Below are 15,733 nucleotides of genomic sequence, written 5' to 3' on the forward strand. Positions count from 1 at the left end.
TCTTTCAATATAGATGTTTGCAATGGATCAGTTCATGGGAATGAATGCATTATTTAATAATACAAATTACATCACTTCAGACTTACCACTACGAACAGGTAGGAACTGTTGCTATTTAATTGTGCTATTGTCCTGCTCTTTCTTCCCATTTGTTTTTTTTTTGTGAAGTTCTTTTCAGAGGCCTTTTTGTTTACACTCTTGTATTTCATAATACTCGATCCCAAAGTTGCCAGCTAGGCTTTTTATTACACCCTTATGCATCTCTTTCTTACCCTCATGAAACTTTCAGCAACGAGACAATCTGATTTTCTTTTGGCTTGTACAGAAGCTGAAAGTTTCAATTAGTTAAATGGTTTGAGTGACCAAAGAGCTTTTAAGTGACGTGGTTTTATAAATTATTTTGTATCTTTTTCTAAATTTGCATCTTCAGTGACCTACATGTTTGTATTGTCAGTTTGCAGAGTGCAACATGTACTTTTTTTTCCTTTTGAATGGTGTTTCGGTTGTTGTAATAATTCTTAAGGTGCTTGTTTTTCACTAGTAAAATGTAGAATATATTCAGCTTCCTGTATCATTCTAATCTGTTTTTCCTTCTTGGTGACTTCTCTGTTTCCTGTAAAGTGGCAGTCAGGTATTAACAGTACCTGACAATTTCCTGAATAATAAGACTAGTTTGAAAGTTCAGAGTCAAATTTCGCAACCAACCACTGAAAATAAACAAATCGTTTTTCCAGTATGGTTCCAGAACAGGATTATCAAATAGAAGTGTGTTATATCTCAGACAGTATTAGCTGCTTGATCAACTTTGGTCTGGTTTTTCTTATTAAATTTCTTTATAAGTATTACTTCTTGCTTGAATTTAGAAAACTCTGTTTCTCCTGCTTAGTTTATTAGAATAGCTGATATGAAAGGAGGAAGGAAATAAAAATTTATTTAAGCATATGAGGTTTTTCTTAATATATATCTCCAATATAGTTGTTAATGTCTTTTAACATGACAACTTTCTGTTGTTCGTCTGTTTGTTGTATCAGGATTTAGCTGGTATCTTCTGTATTGTAGATTGCTTTCTTTTGTTGAAAATGCAAATCACTTTTGTTTGCAATATTTGATGCGCTTGACAGTAGTGAAGGTGTGAAGGGTAAAATGAAATAAGCAATTAGCTTTTTAATTCATAGGTAAAAGTCCACCCTAAAGTAACAATAAATGCTGATCTTAAAAATAAAAATTAAGGCATGGCTACTGTTTCAGTCTTTCCTGGTTTAAACCACACTTCAGTTTTCTTGACTGAATAGTAGGGAGGAAGGACCAAGAAACGCATATGATACAGATAACTTTGTTTCAAGATAAAATGTTCTGGTGAGCAAAGCCCGTGACAAATATGGACAAGCATCCAAACAAATCAATGTTGCAATCATTTGTTTGTAGTGTGTTTTTATTAAGGCAGATAAAATTCTTCAGTAAGATTCATCTGTATAGGATTAAAGGGCTTGTGCATTGTATACCAAGGGTTTTTTCACTGTCCTCCCAGAGTTTCTGTGGAACAAATAAGGTTGTTGGAATTTTGATTTCCCAATAAGGATCTCTCTTACAAGTACCTTTTAAGCTTACTCTGTACTCCTCATGCCAGACTGATTCCATACAAGTTATTCAGATATATAAAACTGATTTTCAGATATCTATGTCCTGTCTAAACTAGAAAACAGCTGTCTTTAAAACCATGTGAGGGCGTCAAGAATTCACTGAGTTCTGGAGTCACAGAACACTCTTACTAGGTTAAGTCTGGCTCTGTCTTTAATTTGCAAAATTGCTTAGAAAAGGCCTTTTTCTTTAATGGCACTGCTCTTGTCTACTGCTGCACTATGGGTGACGAGTTCCCTATGTACAAAATGGGAGTTAATAAAGGATAATGGATTTCAGGTTATCGCAAACAATAATCATAAGTTAATCATACGTTTTAGAAAAGGTTGATCCTTTCAATGCCATCTGATGATGCCATAGTGATTTTGTTTCTTGAGTAGTATCACTATAATGCTTACTTCCTCCCCTGCTTGAAACTATGGTGTGTCGTTACTGTGGACTAGCTCTTCAGTTATAAGGTATATATTATGTTTTAGTTGTTTCCACGCAGGAACTAATGATTCCTTTCTACACAGCAAGGCCAGCTAAAAATTCAAGCAGGATTTCCCAAAAGTATTTCCAGCCGAGATATGGAGAAGGTGAAATAAGTGTTCGAAAAAGGATTTTTCTCTAGGACAGTTGGATGATATAAACAGAAAAAAAACAAAGACATTAATTGTTGCTCTTGTTATGGTGCCTACACTCTTTCAGTCTGTGCATTCATAAACACACAATGTCAGACTTATTACATTGACAGGTAGGTTTAATATATAACTGTGGATTGCCGTATCATGCCAGCGTAGCTGAATCAACAAATAGCTGGGGAATTTGGGGACTTTCTGATGATAGATGTTCTGCTGTTATGTTAATATTTACAGTAATAGTAGAAAACCTTTGAGATGTCGGGACAAGGATTTTCTCAATGAGGTTGTCAGTGCTCAAGTGTCTTCGCTCAGTCTTTTTCTATCTTGCGTGTCAGTTTTAAGTAAAAATTAGGCTTGGTTATTTTGGCCCTAAAGCTGTAGTAGATAGTTACATGGTTCAAGTTCTACCTTTACATCTAAATCTAGAAAGAGAAGTAGTCTCTGTGTGCCTTTGGTGACAAAAGGATGCATCTATGCCATAACAGTGCAACTGCAGGACTGAGCTGTGTGTTTAAAACACCACCAGCAGCAAGGGCAGTATGTCACGAAGTGAACCTGTTCTTTGCCTCATTGGGAAGTATCCTGCCTCTGAGCGTTAGGTACTAATCCTTAAATGGCGTTGGGGACGGAGGGAGCATTATCCATGGCGTGTATTTAGGTGGTGTAAAAGCAGTCATATGCATCAGTGTGATGTCCACCGTGTAGTAGAGGGACAAAGTGATGTCTTAAATCGGAGAGGAAATGGGCAGAGCTCTGAGCAAAGCGTTTTACGATTTTGAGTGTTTCTTACTTCCTCCTGATTATACAAGGCCATCTACAACCGTGTAACATAGAAATCTGTGTGCCAGTTAGAGGTGGTTTTGCGAACTGGTTAATTGTTTTGTGTTTTAGGGGCTCTGATCTAACTAGCTGTTGGCATTAAGGTGTTGTAGGTTTTTTTATTGCAGTCAGACTAAGCCTGTGAAGTTGAAGCAGGGCCATCAGCAGCTGAACAGTATTGCCTGGAGGCTGCTAAAATTACAGTTTTCTGGTATTTCTTTAACCTCCTCTGCCCAACCCTCTGTGATGCTTGCTGTTGAGAAATGAGAAGGGCACAGAGGGAAAAAAGAAGGCACTTATAAAAAGCTTTATTTCATATTTTTTCAGAGAGATACAATGTTAGGAAGAGATTCAAGGAAGCCTGACCATCACCAAAAATGAGTGTTCATTTTCCCTGTCCCATAGCAGTGGCCCTAATCCTCAGAGGCATGAGCAGACTTGCATACTGCTGCTCGTGTTTTTTTCTAGATCATCTCTGCTTGTATTTTGAAGAGTGAACTGAGGGAAGAGAGAGGTTAAGCAAAGCCTGTGCACTGCTTGCTTTAAACATCATGCTTTGAACACTGCAGAGCTGAGATACAAGAGAGTGTTCCTGTGCGGGTGAATCCCTGAAGAGGGGGACGTATAAATGCTATGACTGGCCTTCAGGAAGGATAGGACTCTAGATCTAGAGGCTGAGCCTTTAGCAGCGAGGTACCACTGCCAGGATGGACACGAGAGGGCTGGTGTTGGATTTAGCAGTCAAAACCTGGAGGCCATGAGCGTTTTCATCCATATTCACAGAGCAAAACAACATGCTATTACAAGGGTGAGATGCCTGTTCTGGGGGACCCACTAACAGAGGAGGAGAGGGGGGGACTTTACCATAGCTGATTGCAGGTTAAACTTAGAGGCTTTGGGTACCAGGTGAGCTGTTAGATAAAGGACCCCACTAGTCCTATGGTGCTTCCAGGCTTGCAGGGATATCCCACCAGCCTGACAGACCCCTTTTTTCTTGACTTTGCTGTGGTGGGAAGAAGGAACCAAGAGGGAGCCTAAGATGGGCGCTCCTTTGGGAAGTGTGCATGCAGGGTGAGGCCTGTCAAGAGGAAGAAAGAATGTAAGTGGTGGGAGTGTCAAGATACAGGAGAGCCTCTGACTCAGGCAGGAAGGGAAATGAAGAAATGTAGCAGCTGAAGAAGACATGGGGAAGTGGGACTGTGACTCAGGCTGGAGGGGAGGCAGTGGGATGCAAGTTGGTCTGTGGCAACCAAGGCGAGAAGACAGAAAAGGAAGCACTGAAGCATACCCAGGATGTGACAGTCTGCACCAAACCCCCTCCAGGCGGGAGGACTGCATGTTTTAGTTGCAGTTCTTAGCCCTCCTGACTGCGGCAGTGCCAGGCAAATTGTTAGGAGTGCCAAAACTTGGCTCTTGGCAACCGTGAGAGTCATCCCTGTGTAGAGGCTAGCTCTGTGACTGTATGCCACTTCAGCCTCTCTGTAGGGCAAAAGGAGAACTTAAGCTATGCATTAAGTAGTGTTCCTTCTTGTGGTTGTTTAATACTTAAAAGGGGATTGCTCATTAAACAAGAACTTGAAGGAAGCAACTTTCCAGCCTAGAACAGAGGTACAAAAGATCATCATAAATCTTGTTATTATTACATCCTCTTACAAGGTATACATCTTCAGGTTCCTGCTGTCTGCTTAGACCAGACATGCCTACTAATAGAAACAAAATATTAAAAATTTCCCAGTGCAAAACACTAAATATCTTTTCTTTTCCCCACGGGAAAGGATGAGAGAGAGAAAGAAGGAACCACACCTGGCCAATGTTAGGCTGTCTGTCTACTGTACTTCTGGAAAGTATTCAGAATTTAGTGAAGACAGCTGTGTGAGACCTTTCACTAAGTGAAATCCTTTTTATAGTCATAATAATATGGCATTTGTGCTTGGAAGTTACCTTGAATATTGCTGCTTTATTTTTAAAATGGCATTTCAGATGTAATTAAGTGCCTTGCATTAGAATGCCTTCTTTGTACTGTTAATTGGATCTGGTTCAGATGCTGTACCAGAGAATTACTTAGTCATTATAAAAAAAGAAATGTTTAGTCACAAACCCCAAAGGTTAAAATAGGACCTCACAAAACTTTCTTTTAAATATGAGTATGATTTATGGAATCTGGATTAGTGATAACAGACATCTAATTTGCCCAGGTGACTGCTGCAGCCACTTAGCTGTTGGATAAATGAGCGCATCCTTTTCTGGCTAATGTTTAAGAGAAAGCAGTAGTATTTTGTACCGATCATAACCCAACGTATATGCCTTGAAAATTAATTCCTAAGGGGAGAACAGCCAAAGAACAATTACTTGGCAGATCCTGCCCTGCAGGCTTGGTTGAAAGTTGAACTACACAGTTGTATTTTAGGTGCATTATTTCTGCCAGTGCCCAGAAGATATAAGGCTTCTGGATTGTTAGAGTGTAAAATTTTAGATGCCTAAAGCATGAGGAGGGTTAGAGGTCTGTGAACAGAGGTCTTAAATTTAAGTGCTGATATAATGCTTAAACCCAACTCGACTCATCTTGACTCCATATTACAGACAAAAACTGAAACATAAAACCACACCAAAGCTAAATATTACTCTCTGTCTTTTAAAGTTTCTGAAGTCCAAACTGGTTTTCATGCTTTCTAATGTAGGATGATGTGTATATGGTCTTGAGGCAATTGCTTTGCATGACTTCAGGATTTTAATTGTAGCACTGTTTACTTTTTCACAGGAAGAGAGTTGGACTTGGGAAATAAATGATCTTTATATGTGAAATTGTTGTGACTGACATTTGCAATATTACTTTGGCATGAAGCTAATTCAGTTGCTCAGTCAGCTAACTTCAACAGCAAAATACTAATTCCATCTATTAGCATATTTATCAAAACTCATTTTGAGAGAAACCTGCACTGACTAAAGACATGAAGGTCGGTTTTATTAGAATGAAGTTGGATTGAGGAGCTGAGAAGGATGCATGTAGTCATACTAGAAACTATGAATTAATGAATATTGTGCCATTTTTAACTGTCAGTGAACATTAGGCCTATTGGCAAATTAAAGTTGATGCAAGTATATAGTTCTGTGCTCACTCCAAGTACTACGTAGTTGAGGTAGCTGGGTGGCGTGGTACTTGTAGATGGTGCCGTTGTTCGGAGGTAGATCACACCTGGATGTTGGCAGGGCACAGTATGATTTGTATGCTTGCAGGCTGTGCCACATAGCTGTGGCTTGTCTGCTTTGGAGGTTTCACGTGTCCCAGTGAGCCTGCTTGATTCCTTAGCATTAGTACCTTTAACAGAGTATAAGTGATGATACATTATTCCAACAGGAATATAGCTGGCAAAATATTGTGTAGCTATTCACAGTGAAGCTGTCATTTGGGATCTGCTTTGATAGCAGTTGAATTTTTAGCATTGAAATCCGAATCTTCTTCTCTGCTTAGCAAGAGGCAGGGAAGAAATCATACCTCTTGGAACTGTCATTTTCAGACTTGGGAGTGGCTTGCATTTTAAGAGGTATTTCACAGCCATCCACTGAGAGAGCTTTCCTTCTTGGTGTAGATAATCTAAACGATCAGGGTTGGAGCTAAGCTTTGGTCAGGTGATGAATTCTTAACTCTGGTGGCACCGAGTTCTGATTTGATTTAGGGCCTGCTCAAAGGCTATTTAAACTGGTGAATTTTGAATGAGGTTTGTGGTATGAAGTTAGCCACTGTTCAGGGAGTTGTGCAAGACTGAAAGTTGCTTCAGGAAGCCTTCTTTGAAAGACACAAATAGCATTTTAGAAGAACATAATCCTGTGCATTGGCATCATGCTCAAAGAGGGATCTTATTATGGAGTCTGCATCTGTAGTCAAATAGAGTGTGTTCAGTGTTTTTAGAGGCACAGCAGAACAGTGTATTTAAAAGTGTATCTGATATTACTGAAAGAATGTAAATTGTTTAGTCTCCTCAATTCCAGGGTTTTTTTTTTCTTAAAGCTGTTCTGACTGTTAGGGCATGTTGAGACAGCTTAAATTCCTCCTATATTCCCATACCTCAGAGCTTCCCATTGGCTGTCTTTGGACTTTCAAAAGCACCTATTCAGCAGGAAACCCTAGGGCCAAAAGCTTGTGAGTATATAGTCTTAAGAGCCCATGGGGTTTAAATACAAAAGTTAACCTTAGCTCAGGAAGGCCAGGCTGCTTGTCAGTGGCAAGGGGAGATTCCTGTTCTTATTCATCCTTGCAGGTCTTACCTGAGTGATCAGAGTTGCCCATTTAGACCCTCTAAGCTAAAATTAACTTTTTTAAGTTAATACTTCCCTTCTTACTCCACTGGTCTTAGGGAACATTGGAAATGGCAGACTGCCAAGTGATTATTCATTAAAATTTAAGTTCTGAAGATGCTTAGGTGCTTTCAAAAATTTTATCTCCAGACATTCAAAGACATCAGTTTTACCCCTGCAACTTATATGTCATAGTAATAGGAATATAATTTCTATTATGACTTTTCTTTCTTTTATGTTAGCAGATGGACCATATCTTCAAATCATAGAACAACCAAAACAGGTAAGAAGAACACTACGTTTTGAAAATCTTTAAGGTAGCTATGTCACTGTATTCAGCTTTGCATAAAATTATGGCTTAAGATGAGAAAAAGAGAGTAGTGAAGGGGTTGAACTCTCATAACAAATGTGGCACATAACCATGAGCAGTTTTTCCTCTCACTTTTGTAGTTACATCGTTTCCTGTTTTGTTCTGTTTTCATCTTTGTGTCTCTCTGGAAGTGTCATAAGAAAAAAAAAACCTGAGAGTTTTAAAAAAATATCTTGCTAAGTATAGACTCTTCATCTTAGAAGTGACTCTTACAGTACCCCAGTATTTTGAAACATAAATGATTAGACCAAACATGGAAGATTTTTAGAATTTGTTTCATGTTTCTTGAAACACATGAAAGAAAAAACAAACAACCAACCCCATTTCATTCTGTTCCCAAGTTACAGGAACTTTTGACTTGTGCTTTGTCATTGTAAAGAAATTCTGTTGTCCTTTGAGATTCCTTTCGTCACAGTTGGCTGTTTTGAATAACCCAAGAAAAATGAAGATAAAAGCTTGAATGTAATTTTTTTTGTGACTGTGTAGCAAACACTCATGCCTCTCTGACAGTATGAAAGTCATCCCAATGCACTGGTTAGTTTTCATGCAACTGGTGTATAAAGTAATTGCTGGGTGAAGATTGCCCTGAAGTATGCCAGGGTGTTGTTCCCCTTTAGGTGGTGGCATCAGCAGTTACAAGTATTCGTCCTTAAGCTGTTGCAGTATGGAGACCCCTTTCCTGCCTCTCCCAATTGGTTGCATAAAATCCTACCTTATGGAGCTGTAAAGTAGACTGGGGAAGAGCGTGACTAAAAGCTGTCCCATCCTCTGCTTGGTCTTCTGCAGAAGCATGCCACAGTCCAGTCTTTCTTGGAGGAGGCAGTAGACAACATTTGTTTCAGCCACACACCAAAGACATTTTTGTGCTCGAGCATTCCTCCAGGAATAGGGACACTTCATGGTCATCAGTGAAACAGCAGTGTACTGTGAACTCTTGGAAGAATACACTGCCTCTTCCTTGTTGTTTTAGTTCATCCCAAATCAGGCCATGTCTTTGCATGGCGGAGCCTACAGTGTGCAGTGCCTGAGGAAAACCCATCATTTCTGTGCATGACTTCTCAGCAAGCAGTACCTGTAGTGGAGTACCCATGTGGCAAGCTGGGCAATGGTTTATAACAGGGTGATGAGGGTGATCCATTAGCAGAGTGCTGTGCTTGTGGTCATTTTTGGGGCAAAGAGACAGCTGGGGGGAGTAAGACTGTATGTGTGAAAATATAGCTAGGATAGCAATGGCAATAGTCTGGGGAAGGCCACGCAGATGACTGCTGGATCTGTTGGACCGAAAGCATAGAGGTGAAGAGAGACTGGGTGGTTGCATGGGTCATGACTGCAGAGGTTGCTTTGAGTTTTTGGACAGCTTGGGTTCAAGCTCATCATATCTGGGCACTTCACTTGTAATTCACTCGGTCACTCAGTTCACTGTAGGAAGGCGAATACGTGCTTAAGGATGAGTTACATTGTCTGGTCAGTACCTGAATAAAAGTCAGATCTTTCGATTTGCCTGGGAAACAAGTTTTTAAACTGAAAAGGCTTTAGTGAGAGAGATATTGAAGCTGATGATTACAGAGTAATTTTTGAACCATGTTTTCACTGTCAGCTAATACAAACTTCGAATTCAGAGTTGTCTGCTATTAGAAAGAAGTTGAGTGATTCTTGACAAAGGATACACCGCTAACTGGTGCTGTTTGGACAGACACTGGGAGCCCTATCTCAGATGGGGATTTTCCCAGAAATTGCAGGACTGGGGAGTAGGTCTGAAAGTATTCGAAGTTGGGGCCCACATGAAATAGTGTATAATTAAGTAGATTTAGAGTTACCAAATACGTTTGCTTAAGAGTTGCATCTTTTGTGCCTTATAGATTACCCTGTAAAGTAAAGGGGATGTTATTTCCTACAAATAAAAATGGAATAAATGGACAGCTGTACTCTAGAGTGGTCGCTAATATCCTGCAGTTCCCTAAAGTATATTCAGACATTTATGTAGCTGAGATGAAAACCCAGCCACTCAAAGTCCCTGAAAGCTTTTGTGCTGTTTCTGGACTCCAGTCAGAGATACAGCTTTCACATGCCTTTCCCAGAAGGAATAAGCATTTCTGTTTAATCCCTCTTCTTTTCCTTATGATGCTTTGAACTTCCTTGATTATTATTGGCTTCAATTCTCTCTACCTAGCAGCTATCACAGGAGAAAGAGTATCTGCTCTTGCATTTTCTACCTTTTATTTTTTATCTTGTTTTGAGAGTATAAATAGATCTCTGCTTCAAAATATCTTCACTTACTGAAAGAAAAATTTCATGTTGCTGCTGTGTGTAAGAGTGAGAATGGAATAGTTTCTCCAGAGCTACAGTTCAGTGGTGACTTGTCAACCAGCACTCAGCATTTCAGGGACGAACAGTTGTAACTTTTTTGTTTGTGGGCTGTTTGGGCAAGTCTTGTCTGTGTGTATGTGTGTGCGCGCATGCAGGCTCGCATGTGTGTGTTTTTTTTTAAAAAAAGTGTTGTTTCTAAAGACCTTTCACGTTTCTTTTCCTTTATTTCCACAGAGGGGGTTTCGTTTCCGATACGTATGCGAAGGGCCTTCACATGGTGGACTTCCTGGTGCTTCTAGTGAAAAGAACAAAAAATCATACCCTCAGGTCAAAGTAAGTACATAAATCATTAATTTTGCAAACTGAATGCAAGTGACACGTGTGTGCATAAAAGTGACACTGCGTATCAGCATAAACTTGTACGAAATTACTCAAGACTGCATTTCAATCCCAACTTTCAAAACGTAATTGATTTTGAAAAGGAAGTTGTCTTCAGATTTCTGGAATTATTTTGGCACTGTTTATCTGCCAGCAGTTAAGCAGTAAACTTCTCCGCACCTACCACCTCACTGCCCTCGTGCATACTAATGGAGCTCTTCCTTAGGGTGGAATTTTAGCATAAAGCAAGGCCTGAGCTGCTCAATTACTCCACTTCCAGCATACTGCAAAATGTGACTCTGGTCAGTTATTCCACTTCACTCTAAGATGCTATTTAGTTTTCCTTCTTTTTCTGTTCATGTTACTCCTTATTCAAGATCTCTAGGATTCTCTGTTCTTAAGGACTTAATTCCTTTAAAGTCAATAGAAAAGTTCTCATTTTAATAGGAGCAGCATTATGTTCAGGTGTTCGCTGAATGTTTTTTGGGGCTTTTTTCCTTGGAAGAAATTCAAGGATTTTAATCAAAGAAACATTCTGCGCTAGCACAATATGAAGATTATAACAGTGGTGATTAATCATTCTAGGATTAGAGAACTTTCTTTGCCTGTGGTTCTTGCAGCAAATTCTTTTTCTGTGGAAGTGGAGAAAAGATACACTGTGTCTTTTCAGTATTTTTTTTAACTTAATGAAAGTCTTTGTCTTGGTATTGCATTACCTCTTTGAACTATTGCACTAGAGAGATTGTCTCAGAGAAGCTGGGTTTATGTATTTTAATTCTGGTGTTACCTCTTACTCTCTCCTCTATGGGGAGAGAAGAGGAGGGAAGAGTGGCAAGCAGTCACTCTCTGTTTTGGTGTGTGCCACTCATCATCCTTCTCTGCAGTATGCATATAGTTCTTCTACAGTTCTTGAGAAAGGCTGGAGTTTGGAACAGTTGCATCTCTGTAATGAATCAGTATGAGCATGACTCAATGGAAAATAATCAGCATTGGCTGAGATAGCCTAGGGTGTTAGCCTTGTGAATTGAGAAGAGGCTGGGAAATGATTTCATGTAGCTTTGCAAAACTCCTATGAAAAATTACTAGCCCAGGCAAAGGATCTGCTTGCTTTTCCCTTTCCTATTATGACGGTAATGATGAACCAGTGAATGAAATTTCACTGGTATGTTCAGATACAAAGTAATTTACCTCAATTGAGCCAGATCTTTGGATTCCAATCTGATCTATATTGATAATAATACAAATGATACTTTATAAAGGTGTGATGGGTCGCACAATAACATGACAAGGAGATGCGCAATGAGGAGTTGTACAGGAAATGGAATTTCTCTGTGAGTAAAGTAGAAAGCAAAATGTTCTTTGGCTTTCCATCAAACCTTCTGTTTTCATTGATCATCATATTTTCATTTCATCTAAAGCTTCCCCACACACATGTGTGTGCCTCCCCTCCCTCCCTCTTGTCCTACTGTGTGCATCTGGGTTTTTCCTAGTACAAATCCCCACATGGCAACACCTGCTGGGAGAGGCTGGCAAGGGAACACAACAAGTAAATTCCTCAAGGCCACTGCTTGTTAGTGCCTGTTCTTGATTCAAGTGGTGCCAGTAAAGACAGAGGTGTTCACACCTTTTCCTGTAAGTCTCTTCTGTGTTTTGTCAAAGGGTGCTCACCTTGTCCTAACTGAGGTGAGCACAATTGAAGATCGCTGGGTTTTGTTGCGTTGGGTTTTTTTTTGTTTTGTTTTGGGTTTTTTGTATGTGGTTTGTTTTTTTTTTTTTAAACCCTTGTGCCAAGGTTTTCACTGTAAAACCTCCATTAGTTGATAAAGGACAGTAGCGTGAGGTTTGGCTGTACTGTAAAAAGGAGGTGACAGATATTTAAACCTTGGCCATGGTGTGGTCAGTGCAGCTCACATGGGGATCTCTCTTCTGCTTGGCTGGCTCTCCGCAGAAACCTGATGTAATTTACTGGTAGCTACCACAGGATGTCCTGAAAACGGACATCTTCAGTGCAGTCTCCCTACTCCCTTTTCATAGGATTGTGGATTGAGGGCCAAAAGAAAACATTTATCTGTTGTGACCTCTTGCATAATGTGTTCAACTTCACCATTTATTTTTTCCTACACCTAATCCCTAACTTGTAGCTGAGCTGGAACACATCGAGATGTATCTTTCATTTAAAGGCCAGACTGCTGAAGACTTTGCTATGTCTCTAAGCATGATGTTTTGGTAGCTAATTACATATTTAACCACCTCTTGTATAGTATATTAGGAGATGGTATAGGTCAGGAGTTAGTGTAGCAGTTCTACAATGCCAGTCTTTACACTTAAGACAAGTCTACACTGGCCAGCAAGGTGGAATTGATTTAAAACCTCTTAACAGCAGAATCATGACAAATGGAGTGTAGATAACAGCAGTATTTTTCTATAATATCAAAAATGGGATTAATTATTCTTTATGGTTTATGAAATTATATTCCTTTGTTTAACCCTGTCTTTGCTAACAGTAATCCTAATATCATGTACAAAACATCTTACAGTTTCAGAGGATTTTGTATAACTTTGCATGTAGTTATGGAGAGCAGAGAAGTTGTAGATACTGAACATGTTATAATGAAGTTACATTTCATGACAAGTTTCATGATTACAGTAGAAAACTACCTAAAATTCTTCATTTAAATTTCATTTTCATCTGCTCAGTGTAAGTAAGACAACGCTGGAAAATTTTACTATCTAGAACAGTTGAAATCAAAGCTTCTGAGCTGCTTATTCATCATTAGCTTTTTGTCCAGGGGAAAAAAACGTTGATAATATAAGAAGAAAGAATAAAACTGGATTGTCTAATATTATCACCAGCTTACTTAACTATCTAGATTTTTAATTCATAATTTGCTTGGGTTTATGTATTTGAAAAACTGTGAGAAAATTTGCACAGAGAATTTCCACTGGCCGCCTTACACGTTTACCATGTGTGTCCTAAACTTCAAGTTCAGGAGGGAAATTTATGGGAAAATTAGGCAAGTTACTTTGTTGTACTGATGTTAGTATAGGCATGTTCATGTTTTACACTGAAGTTCTTGATCGAATTTTGGGCGTGAAAAGAATTTGCTGAAAATAGCGGTGTGAAGGAAATGTCCTGAATTTTCATCGTCTTGGGGGCAAATCTACGTGGGTGGCAAACTCAAATTGCCTATTCTCTGTGAGCTGCATGTAAATCAGTTCCATCACAGAGGCTGAGTAACTGATTGCTCAGAGATGTGACCGAGCTAATGAGCACCATCTCCCTGTCGATGAGTTTGGACCATGTGCAGTTCAGCTTGTGAATCAAGGCTGCATACCAGTTAGGCAGCCCTGAACCCAGGCACCTGAACAGGAGAACTGCCCATCCAGTCATATCCTGGGGCTATGCTAAATTATACCTCAATTTGGAGATATGCGTTCTTATTGAAATCAGGGGGATTTCAGCACATACTTCAAGTTCAGGAGGGAAATTTATGGGAAAATTAGGCAAGTTACTTTGTTGATGAGCCTTCTTGGTGAAGAAAGGAGCAGCGTATTTGCTTCCCCCCCATCACAGGAATTAAATTGTAGGGTGACAGATCGAATTCAGCTGAAGCTAAATTCAGTGAGATTTGTGCTTTTTACTGTTATGGTTAATTTGGCAGAATATGGGGCACCAAGTCCCTTTAGTTGGGCTTCTGAAGCAGAGCACCGAACTCCATGTTTTGTGACCTTACATTCAGAGGATCTTCAGCTCCCATTGGTTTAAATTACTTTACATTGCTTATTCTTAGACCTCTAAGTAAGTATTCAGTTGCCTAAACAACTTGTACCACATCTGAAGTATTTTGTCTTAAACTAGCAACTGAAAAAAAAAAAGATGCTGCTCTGTGAAAACATCCCGTTTATGAGAGTGAGCGATGCCTCATCTGTGGACACTTTCTGTGTGTGTATTGAGGACAGCACTAGTCACATGGAAGGTTAGGTAGGATTGGGGCTATAGTTGCTGTAACAAAGCGATTAGAAAGAGAAATAGGTATTCTTGTAGTTGCTGGCTTTTTAGGTTTGACATGGTCTTTTCCATCATTTGCTTTCTGTCGTTGACCACTTGGTTTCACTTCTTGCTTGTAAGAGTAACTGGAAAAAAACATCTTAGAAGTAGGAAAATGTTCTTACAAAGTTTTTGTAAAGTTTTAGAAATCATAAAAAATTGGCTGGGGTCTGGATCGCGGGAGGATGTGAAATAACTGAAAAAACTTTCAACTCTTGTTTTGAAATTGACTCAATTTCAAGTTCACAGGGTCCTTTTAATCTCTCAGACAAATCTCTCTCGAACAGAAACAGCAGATTAATGTGAGCCTGCAGCATTTTATCAGATTAGATCGATTGAATGCTGCTTCAGTACAGGATGTAATCAAGTATTACAGCTATGCTCTTCCCAGGAACTCCTTATTTTCTTTTTTCTCCCCTATCTTTAATTTGAAGTTCAGTAACTTTTTTTTTCAGATCATAGCTCTGATCTTGAGCAGTACAGCACCCACATGCTATCTCCCTCTCATGTTGAGTATATGGTTTTGTGTCAACACCATAATCCTTAGGTTTCTGTAGATATTCAGCATTGTAATACACCATCTACCTTTTAATGCCTTTGACAGTAGTTTTTAAGTTCTTATGTAAAAGGTTATAGTTATTTGTATATCTTAGTGCCAGAATAAATTTTGTGTTGTTCTGAAATCGTGGCATCAATGATTCAAAGACACGAAAGAGTTAATTTATAGTACGTAAGTATATTTAACCACTGAGGCTATTTTGCTGGGCGCTAAGGTAACCCGGATGTCTCAAAATCAAGTAGGAAAGTCTGTCTATAAGAAATACAAGTAGGAAACAGTTCAGGGACATTCTGTAGCCTTTGCAGCATTGGACATCAGACTGGATGACAAAAATAGTTCTTTCTTGCCTTATGACCTACATAGGGTATTACGTTTTAAAAACTCTTTTGTTTTTCCCCTGAGAGAGACTACAGAGATCATGCTGAGCTGAGTAACAGGGGGAGATTGCAATCTGGTTACCGCTGCAGTTATATGTTCTGCTTTCAGAGGCTGGAAAGTCCTTGACGTGCGGCAGTCCTACCTACAGTTTCACTGTGGTTTCTACAGCTGATGAAGGATTGAACTTTTCTGATGTGATACTAGGACATGATGTTACTCATAATGAATATAATGCTATAGATATGCTGGAAACTTTATAGCAGGGAAAGTCTTGTTTAGTTGAGGGATAAAATGAAAAAAATTTTTTACAAGCCCCCTCT

General features: G+C 39.3%; 1 protein-coding gene across 3 annotated transcripts in view; it reads left to right on the plus strand.

The window, feature by feature from the left end:
* Positions 1–15,733, plus strand: part of NFKB1 (nuclear factor kappa B subunit 1) — a 58,873-nt gene that overhangs the window by 14,225 nt on the left and 28,915 nt on the right. For 2 of the 3 annotated variants that reach the window (XM_068403658.1, XM_068403659.1), the window contains exons 3-5: positions 14–98; positions 7,616–7,656; positions 10,285–10,383. In XM_068403658.1, the coding sequence (XP_068259759.1) occupies positions 14–98; positions 7,616–7,656; positions 10,285–10,383 (225 nt within the window). The remainder of the gene's footprint in view (positions 1–13; positions 99–7,615; positions 7,657–10,284; positions 10,384–15,733) is intronic. The other variant, XM_068403657.1, reaches the window with a different exon arrangement.

Source organism: Nyctibius grandis, chromosome 6 (genome assembly GCF_013368605.1).
Source record: "Nyctibius grandis isolate bNycGra1 chromosome 6, bNycGra1.pri, whole genome shotgun sequence".
NCBI lineage: Eukaryota > Metazoa > Chordata > Aves > Nyctibiiformes > Nyctibiidae > Nyctibius > Nyctibius grandis.